Below are 23,484 nucleotides of genomic sequence, written 5' to 3'. Positions count from 1 at the left end.
TAATGAAGCGATACTCACTGCTCCCTCTCAGAGGTATGGGGGCACTGAAGTGGGACATTAAACCATGTGAAGGCATGGAGGGAAACCTTAAACTAAGGGGACACTGAAGGAGACATAAACTGGAGATACAGAGGGGGATATTAAACCTTGTAGGGGGCACTGAGAAGAGACATTACACTGTGTTGGGGCACTGATTACACTGGTACCAAGGAAGGGGAGCAATAAAAGGAGTCTGTCAGTAGCAACCTAATCAAAGTACCTTGCACTGCTGATTCTACAGTATCCCAATATGCCTCTGTTATTCCACTTTAGAGCCGCTTTTTCATGTAAATACACATTTTACTCATATGAAAATGAGGAGAAGTTTAATGCCTGGGAATCTAGAGCTGAGAACAAAGCTCATGTAAGTTAAGACAACCCCCCAAAACGTTTTTCCCCTGATTTCCATATTCATAAACTGGCTATATACATGAAAATGGGGCCCTAAAGCTGAATAAAAAAGCCATGTTCGAAAACTGTGGAATCACCTCTATGAGATTCTGGGATTAAGTTTATAAAGAAGTTATTCTTGCCACAAATACATTAAACTGTGTGGGAGCACAGAGGAAGCATTAATCTGCATAGGCACCAAGGTGACTGGAGGAACCGTGGAGATGCTCCAAATGGAGGCCTGAAAAGTTTTTACATTATAATTTGCATGCCACTCCTCCTCTTCCCTCATGTGAGTTTACCCAGGAAGGGTTCCTGAAGACGAGAAACACTGATATAAAGCAAAGCCTTTAAGATGACAACACAGCTTGAAAAAAAAATGATTCTAGAAATGCATTTGCTTAAAACAAAATCTCAGTATTCCATGTAAAATAGGTAGTTAGGCCTACAGAAGCCACTTTCACGCCTTCCTCTGCTACTCCATAACCACCTTTTCTTTTCTGATCAATCTTTCAAACAATTCCCATGATGAAAGCATGCCAGATAACCACATCCCTCTGCATCTGAAATATTTAGAATTCACCAAGTTTTTTGCAGGCATTGGTGCCCACCATGTCCACTATTCAGCTGACAAGCGTTGAGAGACTCTGCTTGTATAGGGCATAGGGCAGAGGGTCACTCTCTTTTATATATAGTATACTGAATGTCCCATCACAGACTGCTAAACCCGCCTTTATGACTGACTGGGAGATTGACTTGGAGACATTAGACCAATGGAAAGAGTGCTGTACCCATATTAGTACAGGTATCTGGCAAGTGTGGCTAATGGATACCTCATTAACCACTTCCAGACCACTCATTGGGTTTTTATCTCCGGAAGATGGTTGTCTAGATCTGCTAGGATGTACTGGTACGTCCAAACAGATTTCAGCTGCAGCGCAAAATCGTGCTGCTGCTGCAACAGAGAGTTGGCTGTAGCTTCAAGCGGAGCTCCCAGAGAGAAGGCAGGAAGGTTTATTACTAGAGATGAGTGAACAGTGAAATGTTTGAAGTTCGAAGTTCAATTCGAGTAGTCGCTCAATACTCGACTGTTCGATCGAACATCGAATCCCATTATAGTCTATGGGAAATAAATACTCGTTTAGGGGGAAACCATTCTTCAACTCAGGAGGGTCACCAAGTCCACTATGACACCCCAGGAAATGATGCCAACACCCTGGAATGCAACTGGGACAGCAGGGGAAGCATGTCTGGGGGCATCTAACATGCCCAAGTCACTGTATTACGTCGGGATCCCTGTTAGCTTGCGATATGCGCAAGCTGACTTTTTCCCATAGGAATGCATTGACCAGAGTTGATTGGACGACTGCCATACAGAGTACAGCATTCGGCCAATCAACACTAGTTCTGCCGGAGGCTCGTCTGTGAGGAGGCGGAGTCTAAGATCGGACCATAATGGAGACTGCTGTGGACTGATCTTAGATTCCGCCTCCTCCGGCAGAACCAGCGTTGATTGGACCAATGCTGTACTCTATATGGCATTCGGCCAATCAACGCTGGTCAATGCATTCCTATGCCGAAGTGCAGCAGTGCTGGCCGTGAGCTCAGCTCGGCTACTCCAGAGATACAGCCAAGCTGAGCGCACGGCCAGCACTGCTACACCGGAGAACTGCTGCTACACCAGAGAACCGCTGAACCCTGCTGCACACTCAGCTCTGCTGCATCAGAGATGCACTGAACCCTACTGCACACTCAGTACTGCTGCATCAGAGATGTAGCAGAGCTGAGTGTGCGCTGAACCCTGCAAATTGCAGCATGTCAATTATATCTACGGAAACACCGGTGGCTTTTCCGTAGATATAATGTTAAGAGAAAGTCTGCAGAGGAAAACTTTCTCTTAAAAGCGCTGCGGAAAGAACCGCAGTGCGTTCACACCACAGTTCTTTCCGCAGCACTTTAGCACTGCGATTACGGCCCGTGGGGCCTTAGCCTCACGTAGCACTTGTGTTAAATAGATAAAAAAAAGAAGAAAAGAAAAGTGAAAAACAGACACGTTTTCCCTCCTCTTTTGTTTATATTATCCTGGATATCAATTAAAACACATAGAAAAAGAAAAACATAAAAATAAAGTCCTATGTGTTACTGAAAAAAAGATGCAGAAATTAATTTAATAATCCAAATGATATGCTTTATGAGAAAATTAACGCTAACATAGCTAACACTTGTCTTCACTTTGATAAGATTTGGTCACCATATGTTAACTGATCATGTACTCCTAGCTTTGAATTACCAAGACTGCAATTACGAGACTAGTATTTTATGCAAGTATTATACATTGTCCATGCTATTATTATGTTATGTTTTACACACCTTTAATACTACACAATTTTTGTACTTGTTAATTTTTTTCTTGCATTCAATAAGTACCTTTGAAACCAAGACACGCTGTAATGAATCGACTTTTCACTTAGTGTTATCTCAAATAAACAATAAGTAATAATTATAACTCATGTGAAATCATGATTTTCATTTTGCAGGATTCAATTAATGGTACATTCACAATCTCAGTAGAAAATGTTCCTTGCTGTGAAGGTGGAGTTACCTGTGCCAAAAAACTCACCATACAAACAAAAGTATGTGTTCTGAAAAATCCAAAATGTTTCATTGATTTATTGATGAAGTACAAATTGTTTGCGGTATATGATTTATTTGATTGAGTAAATGACTGAGATGCAATAGCAAATACATTTGTATAATACAGTGTATGGTGCTTGGCTTGTTATGCAATAAAGAGGATCCACCGTTTTCAAACAGTTATTAAGTCGAGGTGCTGAAAGTCAGCCCTTACTAATCTAATATTGATGACATATTGATGCTGGGGACATTACTATCGGTCCTGGAAACTCCTTTAATTAAATTCCATCACAGCTAGTAGTCAGCTAAAAGTATAATTCCATATGCCACTACTGTTTAACCCCCTGCCTAAATGTGACATAAATGTACATCACAATGTCCTAGAGCAGTTATGGCAAACCTTTTAGAGATCGAGTGCCCAAACTGCAACCCAAAACCCACTAAATTATCACAAAGTGCCAACACGGCAATTTAATCTTAATGCTGTGCAGAGCCACAATTTCGGACAAAATTCCTGCAAAATACAGTCATGCGAATGGGGCTTTACAGAGCTTTCAATTATACAAATAACTTTGTACTGCATTTGGTATAATTTTAAACAATTAATGTTCACTATTTACATTGTACAGATCTGTTTTATAGGACCATGCAATGTTATTATGACCTGTAATATCATCACATGTCTGCCATAAAACAGATACTGTGTGATATAAATAGTAAAGGGTCACCATTCAGTCCAATCTGCTCCCCAGTGACCCCCACACAGTCCAATTTGCTTCACGGTGGCCCCCACACAGTACAATCTGCTCCACAGTGGTCATCACACGGTATAATCTATTCCACAAATGGGTGCCCACAGAGAGGGCTCTGAGTGCCATCTTTGGTACCCGTGCCATAGGTTCTCCATCATGGTCCTAATGGGATTATGGAGAAAGTTCAGGAGTTGATCCCTATCAATATATGGTGAGTGCCAGTTGTATTGTGCAGCAGACACCCGTTCATTAAATGCTGTTGTTAAAGATGACACCTGGCATGTATGCTGATAACATGGCATAGCAGGTTCCATCTTTAAACCAATTAACACCTCCTCGGTATCTTAGCAGGCATTATTAGGCCAAGAGCCTATTAAAGGCTCTCAAGCCTGTCATCATAGAATGTCCATGCCACAGGACTGTCTTTATAGAATTTCTATTATACCCTGCAACAGCTCTTTATACTGCATGGATGATCAATAGATCTCAGGTTCAAGAATCTACAGCAGAGGAGTCCAACATTTTCTGTATGGCATTCCAATTTTGTAAATAATCAAAGATTAAGTACTCAATGTGCCATGCAATAGCTGTAATGGTGTTGAATAGAGATGAGCGAACAGTAAAATATTCGATATTTGATATTCGTTTCGAATAGCCACTCAATATTCCAGTATTCCAACAAAAATCGTACCCCATTATAGTCTATGGGAGAAAATGCTTTGTTTCAGGGGATCCCACCATTCGACTCAGGAGGGTCACCAAGTCCACTATCACACCTCAGCAAATGATGCCAACACCTCTGCAATGCAACTAGGACAGCAGGGGAAGCATGCCTGGGGGCATCTAACATGCCCAAGTCACTGTTTTACCCCAACATCACAGCCTATCAACTACGCACTTTCCACACTCCAAAAAACCTCTATCAAAGTGGGAAAATACCTGGAAACCTTTTTACTTCCCCAAGTGGATGGTCACAAATCCCAATTTAAGCAAAACAAACATTAACAAGCACCCCTTTTAATCACGTTGCCCATGACAACCACAGATGGAATAGGCAATGGGAAATCCAACAGTACCCACCCTGAACTGTCATTGTGGATGTGTGTGATGTGGTAAGACCCTCCAAAATTCACTTTTATGGCCCTTAACGTGAGCCCTTCCAAATTGTTACAGGCCCTTAAACTGAGCTACCAGCAGAGATTGAGGCCCTTCAGGTGACTTCAGCCTTTCATCTGCACAGTTTTAGGCCCTTTAACTTAGTTCAGCCTTGCACCAGCAGAGATTTGTTGGTCCTTTGGGTGAGTAGAGCCTTTTAACAGCAGTGTTTTTCGCCCTTGGAGTGAGTAGAGCCTTTAAAAAGCAGAGTTTTTAGCCCTTGGCATGAGTAGAGTCTTTAAAAAGCAGTGCTTTTGGCCCTTGGAGTGAGTAGACCCTTTAAAAAGCAGTTTTTTTGGCCCTTGGAGTGAGTAGAGCCTTTAAAATACAGTGCTTTTGGCCCTTGGAGTGAGTAGAGCCTTGCACCAGCAGTGTTTTTGGCCCTTGGAGTAAGTAAAGCCTTGCACCAGCAGTGCTTTAGGTCCTTGGAGTTAGTAGACCCTTTAAAAAGCAGTTTTTTTGGCCCTTGGAGTGAGTAGAGCCTTTAAAATACAGTGCTTTTGGCCCTTGGAGTGAGTAGAGCCTTGCACCAGCAGTGTTTTTGGCCCTTGGAGTAAGTAGAGCCTTGCACCAGCAGTGTTTTGGGCCCTTGGAGTGAGTAGAGCCTTTAAAATACAGTGATTTTGGCCCTTGGAGTGAGTAGAGCCTTTAAAATACAGTGATTTTGGCCCTTGGAGTGAGTAGAGCCTTTAAAATACAGTGCTTTTGGCCCTTGGAGTGAGTAGAGCCTTAAAAAGCAGTGTTTTTGGCCCTTGGAGTGAGTACAGCCTTGCACCAGCAGTGTTTTTGGCCCTTGGAGTGAATAGAGCCTTAAACCAGCAGTGTTTTTGGCCCTTGGAGTGAGTAGAGCCTTTAAAAAGCAGTGTTTTTGGCCCTTGGAGTGAGTAGAGCCTTGCACCAGTAGTGTTTTTGGCCCTTGGAGTGAGTACAGCCTTTAAAAAGCAATGTTTTTGGCCCTTGGAGTGAAAAGAGCCTTTAAAAAGCAGTGATTTTGGCCTTTGGAGTGAGTAGTGCCTTGCACCAGCAGTGTTTTTGGCCCTTGGCGTGAGTAGAGCCTTGCACCAGCAGTGTTTTTGGCCCTTGGAGTGAGTAGAGCCTTCAAAAGCAATGTTTTTTGTCCGTTGGAGTGAGTAGAGCCTTTAAAAAGCAGTATTTTTGGCCCTTGGAGTGAGTAGAGCCTTTCACCAGCAGTGTTTTTGGCCCTTGGAGTGAGTAGAGCCTTGCACCAGCAGTGTTTTTGGCCACTGGAGTGAGTAGAGCCTTTAAAAAGCATTGTTTTTGGCCCTTGGAGTGAGTAGAGCCTTTAATAAGCAGTGTTTTTGGCTCTTGGAGTGAGTAGAGACTCTAACCAGCAGAGTTTGGGGGAATCAGGGTGTATTGATACTCTAACCAGCAGAGTTGGGGGGAATCAGGGTGGATTGATACTCTAACCAGCAGAGTTGGGGGGAATCAGCGTGGATTGACACTCTAACCAGCAGAGTTGGCAGGAATCAGGGTGGATTGACACTCTAACCGGAAGAGTTGGGGGGAATCAGGGTGGATTGATCCTAGTAGGATCAGAATTGTGCAGCGCTGATGGTGGAGGAGTATGAGGAGGTGGAGGAATTGTAGAGGGTGAGCACACACATGCAACTTCATGTCGGGTGGACATGTCTTCATGACACCGGTGGACATGAAAATGATGGGTCTATCCAGTGGCTGTTCATTTTTATGAGCATCAGCCGGTCAGCACTGTCAGCTGACAGCCAGCTGCGCTTATCCGTAATTGTGCCACCGGAAACACTGAAGACCCTTTCCGAAAGCACGCTGGCGGCAGGGCAGGAAAGAACCTCCAATGCGTACAGCACAAGTTCCAGCCACAAATTCAACTTGGAGACCCAATAAGTATAGGCGGCAGAGGGATCTGAGAGGACAGGGCTGGTGTCGGCCAGGTACTCCTGCAACATGCGCCTATACTTATCCCTCCTGGTGACACTAGGCTCCTCAGTGGCGGCACTTTGGCAAGTGGGTGCCATTAACGTGTCCCAGAACTTGGAGAGTGTGCCCCTGCCGGGTGTGGACCAGATGACAGTTTGTCGCCTGTTGGAGGAACTGTTCTGTGTGCCGCCAATGACAGTTGATGGAAACATCTCCATCATATTTTTCACCAGTTGCTTGTGGCAATTACTCATGCGACTGGCCCTCCCCTCCACCGGAATAAAATTACAAACATAATTTTTATACTGGGGGTCGAGGATTGCAAAAATCCAGTAGTCGTTGCTCTCCAGGATTTTGGCAATGCGTTTGTCAGTTGCAAAGCACTCCAACATGTATTCAGCCATGTGTGCCAGAGTGTTACTTGGCGTCACTTGGCTGCCCCCACCGGAATGGTCACTCTCCATTTCCTACTCCTCCTCCATTTCGCCCCAACCGCGCTACAGCAATGGAATGCAATGAACTTTCCCGCTACCCTCCTGTGTGACAATGAGATCTGCCACTTCATCCTCCTCCTCTCTCAATATACGCTGTGAAGAGGACAGGAGTGTGCCATGACTATCCTGCTGGGATGTTTCTGCTCCTATGCCTGACTCTTCGGCGTCCAATGCGTTATCCCTGATGGCGATGATGGATTCTCGCGTCACACACAGGAGCGGGATTGTGATCATAACTGACCCTCATGGTTGACTCCTCAAAGACACGCAAGATCTCGCATAAGTCTGCCATCCATGGCCACTCATGGTGCAGAAACTGCGGGAGCTGACTCTGAAGAACCCTTGGTTTTTGGAGATGGTACTCCATCAAGGGTCTCTGCTGCTCACAGACTCTACTCAACAATGTCGTACGTCAAGTTCCAGCGTGTGGGGACGTCGCACATCAGCCGTGTTCTGGCAGATGGAGGCGTTGCTGGAGGCTTCGGAGGCTAGCAGCGGCTATTTTGGACTTGCAAAAGTGGGCGCACAATTGGGGTATATTTTCAAAAACCGCTGCACCACTAAATTGAACACGTGGGCCAGGCTTGGAACGTGTCGGAGGTTGGCAAGCTACAGAGCCGCTACCAGGTTGCGGCCGTTATCACACACGACCATGCCTGGGCCCAGGTGCAGCGGCGAAAACCATGTTGCCATCTCATTAAGGAGGGTATCCCTCACCTCTGAGGCAGTGTGCTGTCTGTCCCCCAAGTTTATGAGCTTCAGCACGGCCTGCTGACGTCTCCTCATGCAAGTGCTGCAGCGTTTCCAGCTGGTAACTGGGGTCAATGTGATGGAGGAGGAGGAGGGTGGTGGTTCAGAGCCCCTGCCAGGAATGTTGGGCGGGGAAATGAGGTAGACCTCCCCAGATTGTGACCCGGTCCCAGCCTCAACTACATTCACGCAGTGTGCTGTGAAATGTAGTGTCCCTGTCCACATGCACTTGTCCACGCATTGGTGGTCAAGTGGAACTTTGTGAAAATCAAGGAACTTAGGGCCCGCCGGATGTTGCGTGACACGTGCTGGTGCAAGCCGGGGACGGCACAGCGGGAGTAGTGATGGCTAGAGATGGCATAGTGTGGTGCCGCACTTGCCATCAGGTCACAGAAGGCCTGAGTTTCAACAAGCCGGAATGGCAACATCTCCTGGGCCAGCAGTTTGGAGATGTGCGCGTATAAGGCTTGTGCATGGGGGCGGGTAGCGCTGTATTTTTTGCTGCGCTCAAAAGTCTGGGAGATGGTGGGTTTTTGTGAGGAGGCGCATGATGGTACAGGAGAAGGAGCTAAGGCAGGAGAACGAGCTGAGGCAGGAAAAGGGGAGGATGAGGGAGAAGTCCCCAAAGTGGTGGAGGGAGATGTGGAGGTTTCCTGGCTTCTGGTCTGGACTGCAGCGCCAGCACTGGCAACAGTAGGAGAGGCAGTGGCGGCAACGCCGGACGACGATTATCCTGTGTTTGCTCTCTGCCACTGAGCCCAGTGCTTGCCTTCCAAATGACAGCGCATGGCAGTGGTTGTAAGGTTGCTCTTTTCAGAGCCCCTACTCAGTTTCGAGTTGCAGAGTGTGCAAACGGCACTATATTTGTCCACAGTACATACATTAAAAAAATTCCACACCACCGAAGACCGTGGCCTCGATGGGGGAGTTTTTCTAGGCTGGCTACAAGAGGGAACATTTTGGGCCCTGCTGGCTGTGTCCTGGCTTCGGTGAAGCAACTGTCCTTTGCCTCTGGACATTCCTCTGCCTCTAGCCACCCTCTTTGGTGCTGCACTTCCCTCCAAATCTCCACTGCTCTCCCCGCTTGACATTAGCCCTGTCCAGGTCGGGTCAGTGGCCTCATCGTCCACCACTTCCTCTTCCAAATCCTCCTCCTGCTCCTCCTCCTCTTGCACACCGACGACGGCAACAGGCTGCCCTGATGGCAACTGTGTCTCGTCATCGTCGTCACTGAGGGACGATTGCTGGTCAACAACAAGAGGAGATAACGGATGCTCCAGTGTTTGTGCATCAGGCAACTCATCTGTTACCTCTGGTGATTCAGTATGTGGTGGGACAGAGAGAGGGACAGTGAATGGAGCCGAAAACAGCTCCTGGGAGGTGGGAAAGGTGGGATTAGGTTGCTGGGAAGATTGGGCATGTTGTGAGGAAGGAGGACCAGACTGTTGGGTAGGAGGAGGAGTTGAGGTAGAGGCTGACTGGATGGTGGAGCATGTGCTGGAAGCATTGTCTGCCAGCCATTGTAACACCTCTTCGTGGTGCTCGGGCCTACTTGGGTTTGTACCCTGCAGCCTACTCAATGTGGCCATCAAGCCGGGGACTGTGGGGAAGTGCAATGCTTGCTGCCGCAGAGCTGTAGGCGCAGTAGACACTGTTGGTTGAACGCAACCTTGCTCAACATCTACATTTCCATTCCCCTGTCCTCGTCCCCGTCCCCTTGCGCTACCCTTGCACATTTTGGATGTATAGTAATTCCCTTTTTGATGGTCTATACACCACAAAGAAAAGCTGTTTTCCAGCTCTATATGAACTTGTAAATGCAGTGGATTGCTGCAATTTTTCAAGAAACCACAAAATGCAAGGCTTTTTTCAGCTATATGAACTTGTAAATGCAGTGTATTGCTGCAATTTTTCAAGAAACCCCAAAATGCAAGGTTTTTATCAGCTATATGAACTTGTAAATGCAGTGGATTGCTGCTATTTTTCAAGAAACCCCAAAATGCAAGGTTTTTATCAGCTATATGAACTTGTAAATGCAGTGGATTGCTGTTATTTTTCAGGCCCCCCAAAATTCAAGGCTTTTTTCAGCTATATGAACTTGTAAATGCAGTGGATTGCTGCTATTTTTCCAGAAACCCCAAAATGAAAGGCTTTTTTCAGCTCTATATGAACTTGTAACTGTTGTGGATTCCAGCTATTCTGTGTGCGGACAGCCAAAAATGAAAGCTGTTTTTCTGCTATATAAGAAGTTGTATCTTTTGTGTATCCCTGTTTTCCACCGTCCAGGGAAAGCTGGACTGATGTTCCTACAGTGTACAGCTCTGAGAAGAGCTGTTGTTTTTCTTCTTTAGTTCTTCCCTGCCTATCTGAAGCTAATCGCTATCTAGCCCTCAGCAGATATGTTTCTCTCCCTATGTCTGACCGCAAAAAATGGCGTATAGGGCGGCAGCCGTTCTTATAAATTGGAGGTCACATGTTTCCGGCAGCCAATGGGTTTTTTCTATTTTTTTCACTGCCTCCATTGTCATAGTTCCTGTCCCACCTCCCCTGCACAGTTATTGATGCAAAAAAAAGCACCAGAGAAGGTGGGAGGGGATACGAATTTTTACTGGAATCGAATACCTCAAATGGCCTGATATTCGATCGAATACCTATTTGATCGAACGGCGTTCGCTCCTCTCTAGTGTTGACACCTGTATGAAAGTCAGATAATGCAAACTATAACGGTACCTGATTAATTAGTTAATAAGACTTACATTCCAGTGTCATCTTTTCTCTGACTTTTTTTTTGCAAACATGATCCTTCTTTTTTTATGTAGATTGTGAACCCCATATAGGGATCACAATGTACTTTTTTTTTCCTATCAGTATGTCTTTGTAGAATGGGAGGAAATCCACGCAAACACGGGGAGAACATACAAACTCCTGGCAGATGTTGTTCCTGGCAGGATTCGAACCCAGGATTTCAGCACTGCAAGGCCCTTCTTTAGTGGATATGACTTTTAGTGGAATACAGTCTTCAGAGTAGTCTGCAGTAAGCCTGTTTTGCGGGTGTAGTGGATGTTCCTCAGAAAGCTCAATCTTTTTGTTGAATATCCACCATACAAATCAAGTGTTTACCTTCCATACTATAATTTCCAATTTGCTTCAAATTGAATTTCACAAGCAATTGTTGCTCTTTGGCTATAGTATCTCACAGTCTGTAGACTAGGACAACAGGACTCACATTTTTCCCCCATTGTTCTCACCCTTCAGTTCTGTTTTTAACTATCTTTCCAGATGAGAAAGAGAGATTGCTACCTGAAGCAGCAGTGGTTTATGAAAGCTCTGTGCCAGGTAGATCCGTTCAATGGACCGCACCTGCAAAGGTGCCAGAAGTGGCTGACCCCTGGCCTAGGGGGAACTAAAACTAAATTTAAATCAAAACAATCTCCTTTTTCCAGTTTACATGTAAAAAAAAAAAAAATGTGTTGTTGCACATTTTGAAGTGATTTATACTTTTTCCTCTCAAAGAAGAGGCAGCAAAGTCATCAAACACAAACAAACAAAAAACTGCTTTTCATGGGGCCTTAGACTAAAGAATGAAACATAATTGGCATCACCATGTAAAGGCTCAAATTATTAAAATATAAAACTACTTATCCATACAGTGAATGCTATAGTAAAAAATGACAATGCACGAATAGCCACTTAGCTTCATTAATTTCTCCCCAAATTGAATATAATCTAAACAGCAAGTTTTATGTACTCCATAATACTACCAATAAAAAACACTGTTTACCTCACAAATATTAGTATCCTTATAGAGGGAAATATAAGAAAGTAATAAAACATATCTGAACCTACATAAATTAATGTAAATTATTATACAACTGTAATTGTACTCACCAGCAAAATAATAACAGGTAATTTTTTCTTTTTTTTTAAACTACATTGTGAACTTGTAAATACCCCCCCCCCCCAGAAAACAACGGGGGCAATTATGTTTTTATTCTATTTCACCCCACAAGCATTTTTTTTTCTTTTCTGCAATGCATTGAATTGAACATTGAATAGTGCCATTAAAATATACAACTTGCCCCCAAAGTAAAGAGAAGAGGGGAAATTAAAAATCTCAATTTGGAATTTTCTGCAAAATGTACTGTGGGATCTTTCAGGGTCCATTACAAGCAACACACAACAGATAACACTAGATCCATGACATTTATCATCACTTCTTATCCCAAGTTGAAATCATAGAACTCATCAAGCCAGTATGAACCGTTTCCAGAGGATTTCCAGTTTCACATTTTGTATATCTGTATACAGATTTAGCCCCTTTCCATTGGGATAATCCTTATGCCTCCACCATTGCAGTTTCAGTGTGGAAACTGTGACAACATTGATATGTCAATTATTTATTTATTTATTTTACAAAGTACTGTATGGATTCACGTTGAAATCGTAGATGGAGTACATGTGTATTTCATGTGGGTTTTGGCACAGAATGTGCACACAATCCATGGGAAAATATAAGCTGTTTTAATTTACACATTATATTTTGTCTAATTTAGTTTATCTTTTGTTAAATTTGATATACTAATTTTATATTACTCATCATCATCATAATTATTATTATTGTTTAGGATACTGTAATTTCTCTTCAAGATGGAAAAGTTAGAATTGACCATTCAAAATCATACTGTTCAAGCAAAGAGAGCGAGAGCAAAAACAGCTTTTCTGTTGTTGAACTTAACTCATATGTTCTTGTCGAACATGCAAGTGGATTCCAAGTGACATGGGATAAACAGGCAACAGCCATGATCAAACTTAATGCCTACTGGAAAGTAAGTCTTCAAAAAGAATTTTATATTATATTATATTGATTTTTCTGTTCTACATTCTACTATTTGATCATTTAAAATCTCTGCAAAATTTAATGAGTAGTTAATTGTAACAAGGTGGTTAAAAAAATTTTTAAGACAGAAGTAAGAAGGCAATTCTTTCTGCTATTTGATTTACCGATATATAAATAAATAAATATATAAATAAATGAATTAAAACACACATACATTAAGTATCGCTGTGTCCAAAAATGCCTGCTCTACAAACTTACAAAAAAAAATTCCAACATGAGGAATTCTATAATGGGAAAAAAAAATCAAAGAAGCTGAAATGCGTTTGTTTGTTTTTTTTTTTTGTTTTTTTGGTTCACCTTCATTAAAATTTGAAGAAAAAGCAATCAAAACATCATACAGTACCCAAAATGGTATTAATAAAAATATACCGAAATATAAAAAAAAAAAAAAAAAAAAAAAAAAAAAAGGTTGGCAGAATATAACAACTCCAAGAATCCTTAAGGTATTACAACATAACAAAATGGTACCATTATGACGTACAATTTGTCCCACAAAAACTGAGTGCCATTTGCTTCTGTGCATGGAAAAGTGAAAAAGTTAGGGGGAGTAAAAAACAAAAATTGACAAATGGATGTAGCGGGAGTGGGTTAAAAGCCTTTGTACACCACACAAAGAGCACACGTTAAAAAAAAAAACCAAAAAAAAAAAACCTGAAAGAATGACTTAGAGATGAGTGACTATAAACAGCCACTCACTGAGTTGTCCAGTCTCAAGTGCCTCTTTTGTAGTTACCCTACCTACAATGGTCTTTAAGCTGTAAACTGTTACAGAAAAGAACTGATCCAGAACAGAGATGGAGTGTGTGGCCCAAAAATTTACTGGAGCATTTCTCAACTAGTCATGGCTTGGATGGGAACATGTGCAAGCCACAAGGCTGGGATCTGCAGTAACAGCCAAACATACATATGACAACTGCATGTTTACAACACATGTTTTATCTATCATTACAGGGGCAGTTATGTATATAATAACATATATTGACTAATTCTGTTGAATATTTTGTTATTTGTCTTTTTTTTTTTGCTGGAAAACAGAGCCATAAATAACCTTTCTGTTTCCTGATTTAGAAAGTCAAATGGCTTTAAAACCATTCTGATCACACCATGTGGTAACTTATGGTTAAACAACATGTTGGCACAGTCTGCCATATATTCTGTACATTAAATTGTTCCTGCTATACTGTAATGTGATACAAAAAAAAAGCCATGGCTGTATGTGATGTAACCCGTGAAATTCTTCCAGAAAATGAAGTTTTTCTTTCAGAAAATTATTGCAATTACACGTTTTGTTAAACATGTTTATTTCCATTGTATTGGAAACACACAAAACAGAGTAAAAAAGCCAAAAATGATATGATTTCACACAAAACTCCAAAAATTGGACAAATGGACAAAATTACTGGCACCCTCAACTCCATATTCAGTTGCACACCGTTTGGAAAATATAACTGAAATCAATTGCTTCCTATAACCATCTTCCCTTACCTCTCAACTGGAATTTTGGGCCACTATTCTTTTGCAAACTGCCCCAGCTCTCTCACATTTGAAGGGTGTCTTCTCCCAACAGCAATTTTAAGATCTCTGCACAGGTGTTCAATAGGATTTAGATCCAGACTCATTGCTGGACACTTAAGACCTCTCCAAGACTGTTCTTAAAGAGGACCTTTCATGTCCTCGGGCACATTCAGTTTTATATACCGCTAGAAAGCCAACAGTGCACTTAATTCATCCATAGACTAGTACTGTGGGGCGTTCTTCACAGTTTAGCGTCATTGCTGGGCTGTAAGGAATGCTCCATCTGATAGTACAGGGCTATGAACAGTACTGTCAGGAGGGGCGTTCCTCATAGCTCAGCTAGAATGTCAGGAATGCCCCCTTCTGACAGTGAAGACATATGTCTTGCCCTGGGGCACTGTCAGCTTTCTAGTGAAATATAAAACCGCATGTGAACAAGGAATGAAAGGACTCAATTCCTGGGTGCTTTTTTTTGTAGTATGTTTGGGATCATTGTCTTGGTGGAAGACCTATGACCTAGAATGCACATCCAGCTTGGGCCCTACATTGTGACTCAAAATCCTTTGGTAAGCTTCAGATTTCATGATGCCAAGCACCCAGTGACAGAGGCAGCAAAGCAACCCCAAAATATCTTTGAAACTCCTCCGTATTTGACTGTTGGTACTCTGTTCTTCTCTTTGTAGGCCTCATTCTGTTTTCATTACACAGAGGAATCATGTGCTTTACCATAAAGTTCTATCTTGGTCTAATCTGTCCACGAGACATTTTCCTAGAAGAATTTTGGTTTACTCATGTACATTTTGACAAACTACAGTCTAGCTTTTTTATTTCTCTATGTCAGCAGTGGGGTCCTCCTGGGTCTCCTGCCATAGTGTTTCATTTCATTGAAATGCTGATGGATAGATTGCACTGAGACTGATGCACCCTGAGCCTGCAGGACAGCTTGAGTTGAGACTGCTTATATACCATCCGTACTAACCTGTGCTTTAACCTGTCATCAATTTTTCTCTACCGTCTAGGAAACAGCTTTTTTTTTTTTATTTAAGAAAAACAGTGAGGGGGCTACTAGGGAACATTAATGGTGGACAGTGCAGAGGACTTAAATGAGCAGCTGCTTTTTCACCACCTCTGAATACCAGAGATTGACACCTGAGGCCAGATGCTGAATCTGTAGGGGCTAAGGGCTTACAAACTACAACAACTATGCCAACGGTTGTTACTCCAGGCTTGGCTCACCTTCCCTTACTTTGACCCACCAAAACTCAGGGTGGCTGGACTTACTACTCATTATAGAAATTATCACTAGTATTTACTATGGTAGATGTTCGGTGTTACACTGGTTATCATTAGAGATGAGCGAACACCGTTCGATCGAATATCAGGCCGTTCGAAGTATTCGATTCCAATCGAACACCACGCGGCATACGCAGTAAATGTTCGTACCCCCTCCCACCTTCCCTGTTTTTTTTTAAGTGGGATACACAGCAATTCAGTCAGTCTATATACGCGACATCCAGCTTTCCACATGCTGTACCCCCCGAAGCTAAGTGGGAGACAGTCGTTCATTCAGTCAGGCCATGTATGGTCAAACCTGTTTTTAATGCTGTACCCACCGAAGCTAAGGGGGATATACAACAATTCAATCAGGCTACATCAGGTCAATGCAATTTTTAAGGGTCTAGCCCCCAAAGCTAAGTGGGAGACACAGCCGTTCATTCAGGCAGGCCATGTATGGTCAAACCTGTTTTTAATGCTGTACCCACCAAAGCTAAGTGGGAGACGCAGCAATTTAATCAGGCTATATCAGCTCAATCCAATTTTTAAGGGTCTAACCCCCAAAGCTAAGTGGGAGACACAGCCATTCATTCAGGCAGGCCATGTATGGTCAAACGTGTTTTTAATTCTGTACCCACCGAAGCTAAGTGGGAGACACAGAAATTCAATCAGGTTATATCAGCTCAAGTCATGCTATGACTAAGAAACAGTAGTTTCGAAATGCGTCAGCTGCTTTTCGTGTAACCTGCTACTGAGGTATAACCATCATGGTCTATGTCTGTACCATCTATATATATATTCATTTTTTAATTGGACAATGAAATAAAGATTCAAGTTTTTTAATCAAGTGGATCTCGCTGAACTTCACTTTCACCGCAAGCCCATATGTGTATTCATGTTCCGAGCTGGAGGAATCTTTGAAAGTTCATGTGTTGGATCCCACACATTGTTAAGTGAGTGTTCCAATATTATACGTTTGCATTCAAGTGTCATGCATTGAAAATTGGATTTTCTTCATTATATGCTGGAGGACTGTGTTTTTTTTTCCCTACGAGTACTATATCAGCTCAATCCAATTTTTAAGGGTCTACCCCCAAAAGCTAAGTGTCATACACAGCAATTCAGTCACGCTATATAAGCTCAATCAAATTTTTAGGGGTCTACCCCCAAAAGCTAAGTGTGATACATAGCAATTCAGTCATGCTATACAAGCTCAATCCAATTTTTAGTCAATCCAGATCTGCTAGCAGGTTCCGGCCATTATCACATACGCAAACATGCCTGGGCCCAGGTGCAGCGGTGAAAACCATATTACCATATCATCCAGGATGGCTTCCCTCACCTCAGAGGCAGTGTGCTATCTGTCCCCCAAGCTGATGAGCTTCAGCACAGCCTGCTGACATCTCCCCATGCCAGTGTTACAGCGTGTTATGGGACACATGCAGGTGCAAGGCAGGGACAGCACACCAAGAGAAGTAGTAACGGCTAGGCCCAGCATAGGGAGGTGCCCCAGCTGCCATCTGGTCACGGAAGGCCTGAGTATCCAGAAGCATAAACGCCCACATCTCCAGGGCCAGCAGTTTGTAGATGAGGCCGTTAAAGGCTTGGGCATGTGGGCGGTTTGCGCTGTACTTCTGCCTGCAATTAAATGCCTGGGAGATGGGGAGTGGCTGGGAAGGGGTGCATGATGGTGCAGGCCAAAAGGGCGGATGAGGGTGAACTCCCCAATGTGTCATAGACAGATGTGTAGGTGTCCAGGCTGGTGGTCTGGACTGCAGCACCAGCACTGTAAACAGTGGAAGAGGCAGTGTCGGCAACGCCGGGCGACAATTGTCCTGTGTTTTCTCTTTCCCACTGAGCCCAGGGCTTGTCTTCCAAATGACAGCGCACACAAAAGGTGGTAAAGTTGCTCTTTTCAGAGCCCCTACTAAGTTTAGACTTGCAAAGTGTGCAAACCGCACTAAATTTGTCATGTAACTGGTGACACTAGGCACCTCAGTGGCGGTAGTTTGGCCAGAGGGTGTCGCTAGCCTCCTGTGTGACAATGAGATCCTCTGCCACTTCGTCATCCTCCTCTTCTCTCATTAATATACGCTGTGAAGCGGACAGGAGTGTGCACTGAATATCCTGCTGGTAGGTTCTGCTCCTATGCCCAACTCCTCAGTGTACAATGCGTTATCCATAATTGCGATGAGGGATTCTCGCATCACACACAGGAGCTGGATTGTGACACTCATGAATGCGTCGTCACAGCTGACCCTCTTGGTGGACTCCTCAGAGACACAGAGAGATCTTGCATAAGTCTGCCAACATGGGCGAGTTTTGGGCCATCAAATCAGAAAGACATGATCAGAAACTTTCCAACTTAAACTGAAATGAAATTCTATCTATCTATCTATCTATCTATCTATCTATCTATCTATCTACAGTCCTATGAAAAAGTTTGGGCACCCCTATTAATCTTAATCATTTTTAGTTCTAAATATTTTGGTGTTTGCAACAGCCATTTCAGTTTGATATATCTAATAACTGATGGACACAGTAATATTTCAGGATTGAAATGAGGTTTATTGTACTAACAGAAAATGCGCAATATGCATTAAACCAAAATTTGACCGGTGCAAAAATATGGGCACCTCAACAGAAAAGTGACATTAATATTTAGTACATCCTCCTTTTGCAAAGATAACAGCCTCTAGTCGCTTCCTGTAGCTTTTAATCAGTTCCTGGATCCTGGATGAAGGTATTTTGGACCATTTCTTTCTACAAAACAATTCAAGTTCAGTTAAGTTTGATGGTCGCCGAACATGGACAGCCCGCTCTCAAATGATCTGAAAACAAAGATTGTTCAACATAGTTGTTCAGGGGAAGGATACAAAAAGTTGTCTCAGAGATTTAACCTGTCAGTTTCCACTGTGAGGAACATAGTAAGGAAATCGAAGACCACAGGGACAGTTCTTGTTAAGCCCAGAAGTGGCAGGCCAAGAAAAATATCAGAAAGGCAGAGAAGAAGAATGGTGAGAACAGTCAAGGACAATCCACAGACCACCTCCAAAGAGCTGCAGCATCATCTTGCTGCAGATGGTGTCACTGTGCATCGGTCAACTATACAGCGCACTTTGCACAAATAGAAGCTGTATGGGAGAGTGATGAGAAAGAAGCCGTTTCTGCACGTACGCCACAAATAGAGTTGCCTGAGGTATGAAAAAGCACATTTGGACAAGGCAGCTTCATTTTGGAAACAAAAATTGAGTTGTTTGGTTATAAAAAAAGGCGTTATGCATGGCGTCCAAAAAGAAACAGCATTCCAAGAAAAACACATGCTACCCACTGTAAAATTTGGTGGAGGTTCCATCATGCTTTGGGGCTGTGTGGCCAATGCCGGCATCGGGAATCTTGTTAAAGTTGAGAGTCGCATGGATTCCACTCAGTATCAGCAGATTCTTGAGAATAATGTTCAAGAATCAGTGACGAAGTTGAAGTTACGCCGGGGATGGATATTTCAGCAAGACAATGATCCAAAACACCGCTCCAAATCCTCAGGCATTCATGCAGAGGAACAATTACAATGTTCTGGAATGGCCATCCCAGTCCCCAGACCTGAATATCATTGAACATCTGTGGGATGATTTGAAGCGGGCTGTCCATGCTCGGCGACCATCTAACTTAACTGAACTTGAATTGTTTGTCCAAAATACCTTTATCCAGGATCCAGGAACTGATTAAAAGCTACAGGAAGCGACTAGAGGCTGTTATCTTTGCAAAAGGAGGATCTACTAAATATTAATGTCACTTTTCTGTTGAGGTGCCCATACTTTTGCACCGGTCAAATTTTGGTTTAATGCATATTGCACATTTTCTGTTAGTACAATAAACCTCATTTCAATCCTGAAATATTACTGTGTCCATCAGTTATTAGATATATCAAACTGAAATGGCTGTTATAAACACCAAAATATTTAGAACTAAAAATGATTAAGATTAATAGGGGTGCCCAAACTTTTTCATAGGACTGTATCTATCGTATTCATGTACATGTTAGGATTTACTATGACAATCATAGTTTTCTCTACACTACCTTATTTTATATAGGCATATATACATTAGTCTTTTCTATAGGCATAAAGAGTCTTCATAACTGTATATTTGCTTACCTTCTTTTAAACAGCATAAAGTTAATGGCATGTGTGGCAATAACAATGGTGATATAAAGGATGAGTTCATGGGAAGAGATGGAAGTAAGAAGTCAAACGCAAATGACATGGGAAACAGCTGGAGGCAGGACTCTACCTGTTTAGAGACAAAAGCTCAAGTTTCCCCTTGTGATAAAAATCCTTACTGCAAAACCTGGGCAATGAGTAGATGTCAAATTATAAAAGATGACACATTCAAAGATTGCCATCCAAAAGTAAGATTTTTCTCTTTTTCTATATGATGCTTTTATCAAGACTTACATGACATATAATTACAATCAGCGCAATAAACATATTATTATTATTATTATTATTATTATTATTATTATTATTATTATTATTATTATTATTATTATTACTTGTATAGCGCCATCATATTCCACAGCACTTTGCAGCATTTTGGTGCTACATGACAAAAGCCAACAATTTGTACTTGACAATTCCTGAATGATAACATGGTTAAAAGGTAACAAATAACAGCATATCTTATGTGATAATCAGTTTGTTAGGTTATGGTGGTGTTATTTTAGTATGTAGGTAAAGATGTTAACAAATTGACTGGTCTAGACGAATATCTGATAGCTTATGGGAGACTAGGATGGGTTCCATGTAGAAATAAAGTAGAAGGGCCAAAGGATACATTGGTCATGAGTTTTTCAATATTCTCAAAGTGCCTTAAGTTTCTGCAGATGATACCAAAATGTATGGTTAAATACTGTACCTGGACTGTTCACTCAGTTTATGTTCAGTGGTGAACTATACACTGTTTCCACTTCTCAAATAAACCTTTGGTTTTGATATCTCTGTTCCATTCTGTTTCAACGTAGTCAACATATAACTTTTTTTTAATCTGTGGTATTATCTCTGCCTGAGAGGATAGTGTTGGATGAATGCAGTGATTAATATATATAATTTTGCCACCATTAGTTTGATGTGGAGGGCATTTTGTCTAGATGTGGCTGTTGTGGTTAGTGAACAGAGTGAAAAAGTAGAGCTGGTGGGTAAAAAGCATTGTTTTGATCAGGGAAGTATTGTAATGTCCACATAACTACATACAATAGAATAGACCAGCTGTGGGCATCTAATATTAAGGACATTTAGTAAGTTTCATAAGGTGGGCTTTGGCATTCAGAATAATAAAAGTGTATATGGCAGTGTGCATTAGTTCAAAATGGGTTTCCTTCCAATGTTCACTTAAGATATATTGACAAAAGATACAATACTGTTCAAAATACATGAAGAAACCTCATGGGCTAGTAAAGTTCTTTCCAAATAGAGCAAGGACTTGATCCTGAATATCATTATAAAGCTCTAAAATGGAGCATTTGAGGGTTATTTTGCTCATTTGTTTATCAAATGCGTTTTTTAGGAATTCACTTGCACATTTGTGAATCTACTCTGACAGAAGATGCTTATTTGAAGGTATTTGCAGAGCTGTGTTATTCCTGCATGTCTCCATGTGTATCTTTTTTTTTTTTTTTGCATAATTCCACTGGGAAATTGACATGAGACCAAAAGGGCAATTATTTACATGAAAGGAAAACACATCTTTTTGTCAGCTCTTTCCATATTATTATTTTGTCACAGAGCAAGATGTATCACTTGGCTATGATTAGTGATGGACAGATTTGAACCAGGTTCAACCAGAATAGTCCAAATTGTTCAGTTTTAACAAACTGAACAAGAGTGATATGTCTAGGATGAAATAAAATGGCCACTGCCACAGGTGTGAGCAGGAAATACAGAAGAGACGTATGTGTGTGGCTCAGACTTGGATGTTCTAGCATAACCTGACATCAACTGACTGCCGATATCAGCCAATAGACAGTGGTTAACTTACAGTGCTGATTTCACATCCAATGTTTGTGAGTTTGGATGTTTGTTCCTCAATCACGCTAAAACGCCTGGACGGATTTGCATGCAATTTTCCTCAAACATAGTTTTCCCTTGGGATTGAAACATAGGCTACTTTTGGTGCCACTAAACAACATGATTTCCTAGCAGGAGACTCACAAAAGCAGGACTCCTAACCCCAGCTATAGACTCACACACACTGCCTCGCATTTCCTGCCACAAACTGCCTGCACACTCCTTACTGTCAACTCAGCAGTAGCCCTCACTCTACTCACTTACATTTACATATAGCTTTCCACTACACACGGAGGCCCGTTGCTCCTGTCTGCAATTAAAATGGACTGGGATTGCAGGCATTAACACTTGACCCCCCTCCCCCTCAAACACCCCTTACCGTTGCAGACCAGCTCCTGCCTGCTGACCTCACAGGAGCCGACCTGTTCCATACTGAATGCTCCCACGCCTGTGTTTACAATACTACTGGGCTATGGACAGCCGCGATAGTAAGGCACACAATCTCTCATAGACGGCAATACACTTGGATTGCCGTCTATGGAGGCTTGCAATCAAATGATTACAGGTTCACACCCCTCAGTGGAACGAAGAAAAAAGTAAAAAAAAAGAAAAGAAAAAAATCAAAAAATCATCCAACACATATAAAACTCCAAACTACTGTGATGCATATACATATTAGTTACCATTCCGCCCAAAAATGCCCCGTCTACTAATAAACTATTTGCCCTACACCCTCAACGTCATACTCACACGTAACAAACCACCATTTTGGTTCACACTTTGGACTATCATTTCAATAAAAGCTCATCTAACCAATACACATTCCCCAGAATGCTATATCTACCGTTAATCTGTCCCCGCCATATTGTGGTTGCAAAAAAAAAAACCTTAGGGAGCCTTCACAAGGCGTAAACACGTGTGTATTTTGCCAAAATACACGTGTAAAAATGCACGTGTCAAAAAAAGACTCCCATTCACTTCAATGATATTTTTTACACGCCTGTAAAATGTCATTGAAGTCAATAGGAGTCTTATTTTTACACGTGTATTTTGCACAAATACACACGCGTTCACTCCGTGTCAAGGCTCCCATACACTCAGTTCACACCACCGTCTGCCCTCCGTTCTTGCGGTTCCATCTTCTGTTGTCACACAGTTCACCCCTAAGCGCGGCTGATGCTGGGTTCACACTACCGTTTGGCACTCCATATTAGGTTTCCATCTTCCTGTCAGACCGGGTCCGGCCATGAACAGCGGTGAGTGTTTTATGCTCTCCGCCGCAAAACAGTATTTTTTTATTTTTTTCTAAATCAGACACAGAGTACTACATGTATGACTCTGTGTCTGGTTTAAAAAAAAAAAAAAAAAAAAGTTTTGCAGCGGTGAGCATATGTACATTTCTACTTTACCATAGACCAGCTAAAAGTAAAAAAATAAAAAAGCCTCCAAAAATAACAACAAATTGTCTGTATTACTACATACACAATATAAAATATCACATTTGCTATCCCACCAAACTTTTTAAAGCACTTTTACAGTTTCACACGTCTGTGTCCGCCCAATTCTCAAATCACCGCAGACGAAGTCGCAGGTGAAAGCTAGTA

At 42.2% G+C, this 23,484-nt stretch overlaps 1 protein-coding gene across 1 annotated transcript in view; it reads left to right on the top strand.

The window, feature by feature from the left end:
- The first annotated feature begins 7,783 nt into the window (after positions 1 to 7,783).
- The window catches only part of LOC142204548 (mucin-19-like), a 33,334-nt gene continuing 17,633 nt past the window's right edge, over positions 7,784 to 23,484 (top strand). Inside the window, exons 1-4 of the mRNA XM_075275864.1 lie at positions 7,784 to 7,807; positions 11,411 to 11,467; positions 12,757 to 12,957; positions 19,987 to 20,226. Of these exons, the coding sequence (XP_075131965.1) occupies positions 7,784 to 7,807; positions 11,411 to 11,467; positions 12,757 to 12,957; positions 19,987 to 20,226 (522 nt within the window). The remainder of the gene's footprint in view (positions 7,808 to 11,410; positions 11,468 to 12,756; positions 12,958 to 19,986; positions 20,227 to 23,484) is intronic.

The sequence above is a fragment of the Leptodactylus fuscus genome, chromosome 5 (genome assembly GCF_031893055.1).
Source record: "Leptodactylus fuscus isolate aLepFus1 chromosome 5, aLepFus1.hap2, whole genome shotgun sequence".
NCBI lineage: Eukaryota > Metazoa > Chordata > Amphibia > Anura > Leptodactylidae > Leptodactylus > Leptodactylus fuscus.
Note: the sequence above shows the minus strand (reverse complement) of the source record. Positions and strands in the feature narration are given on the sequence as shown.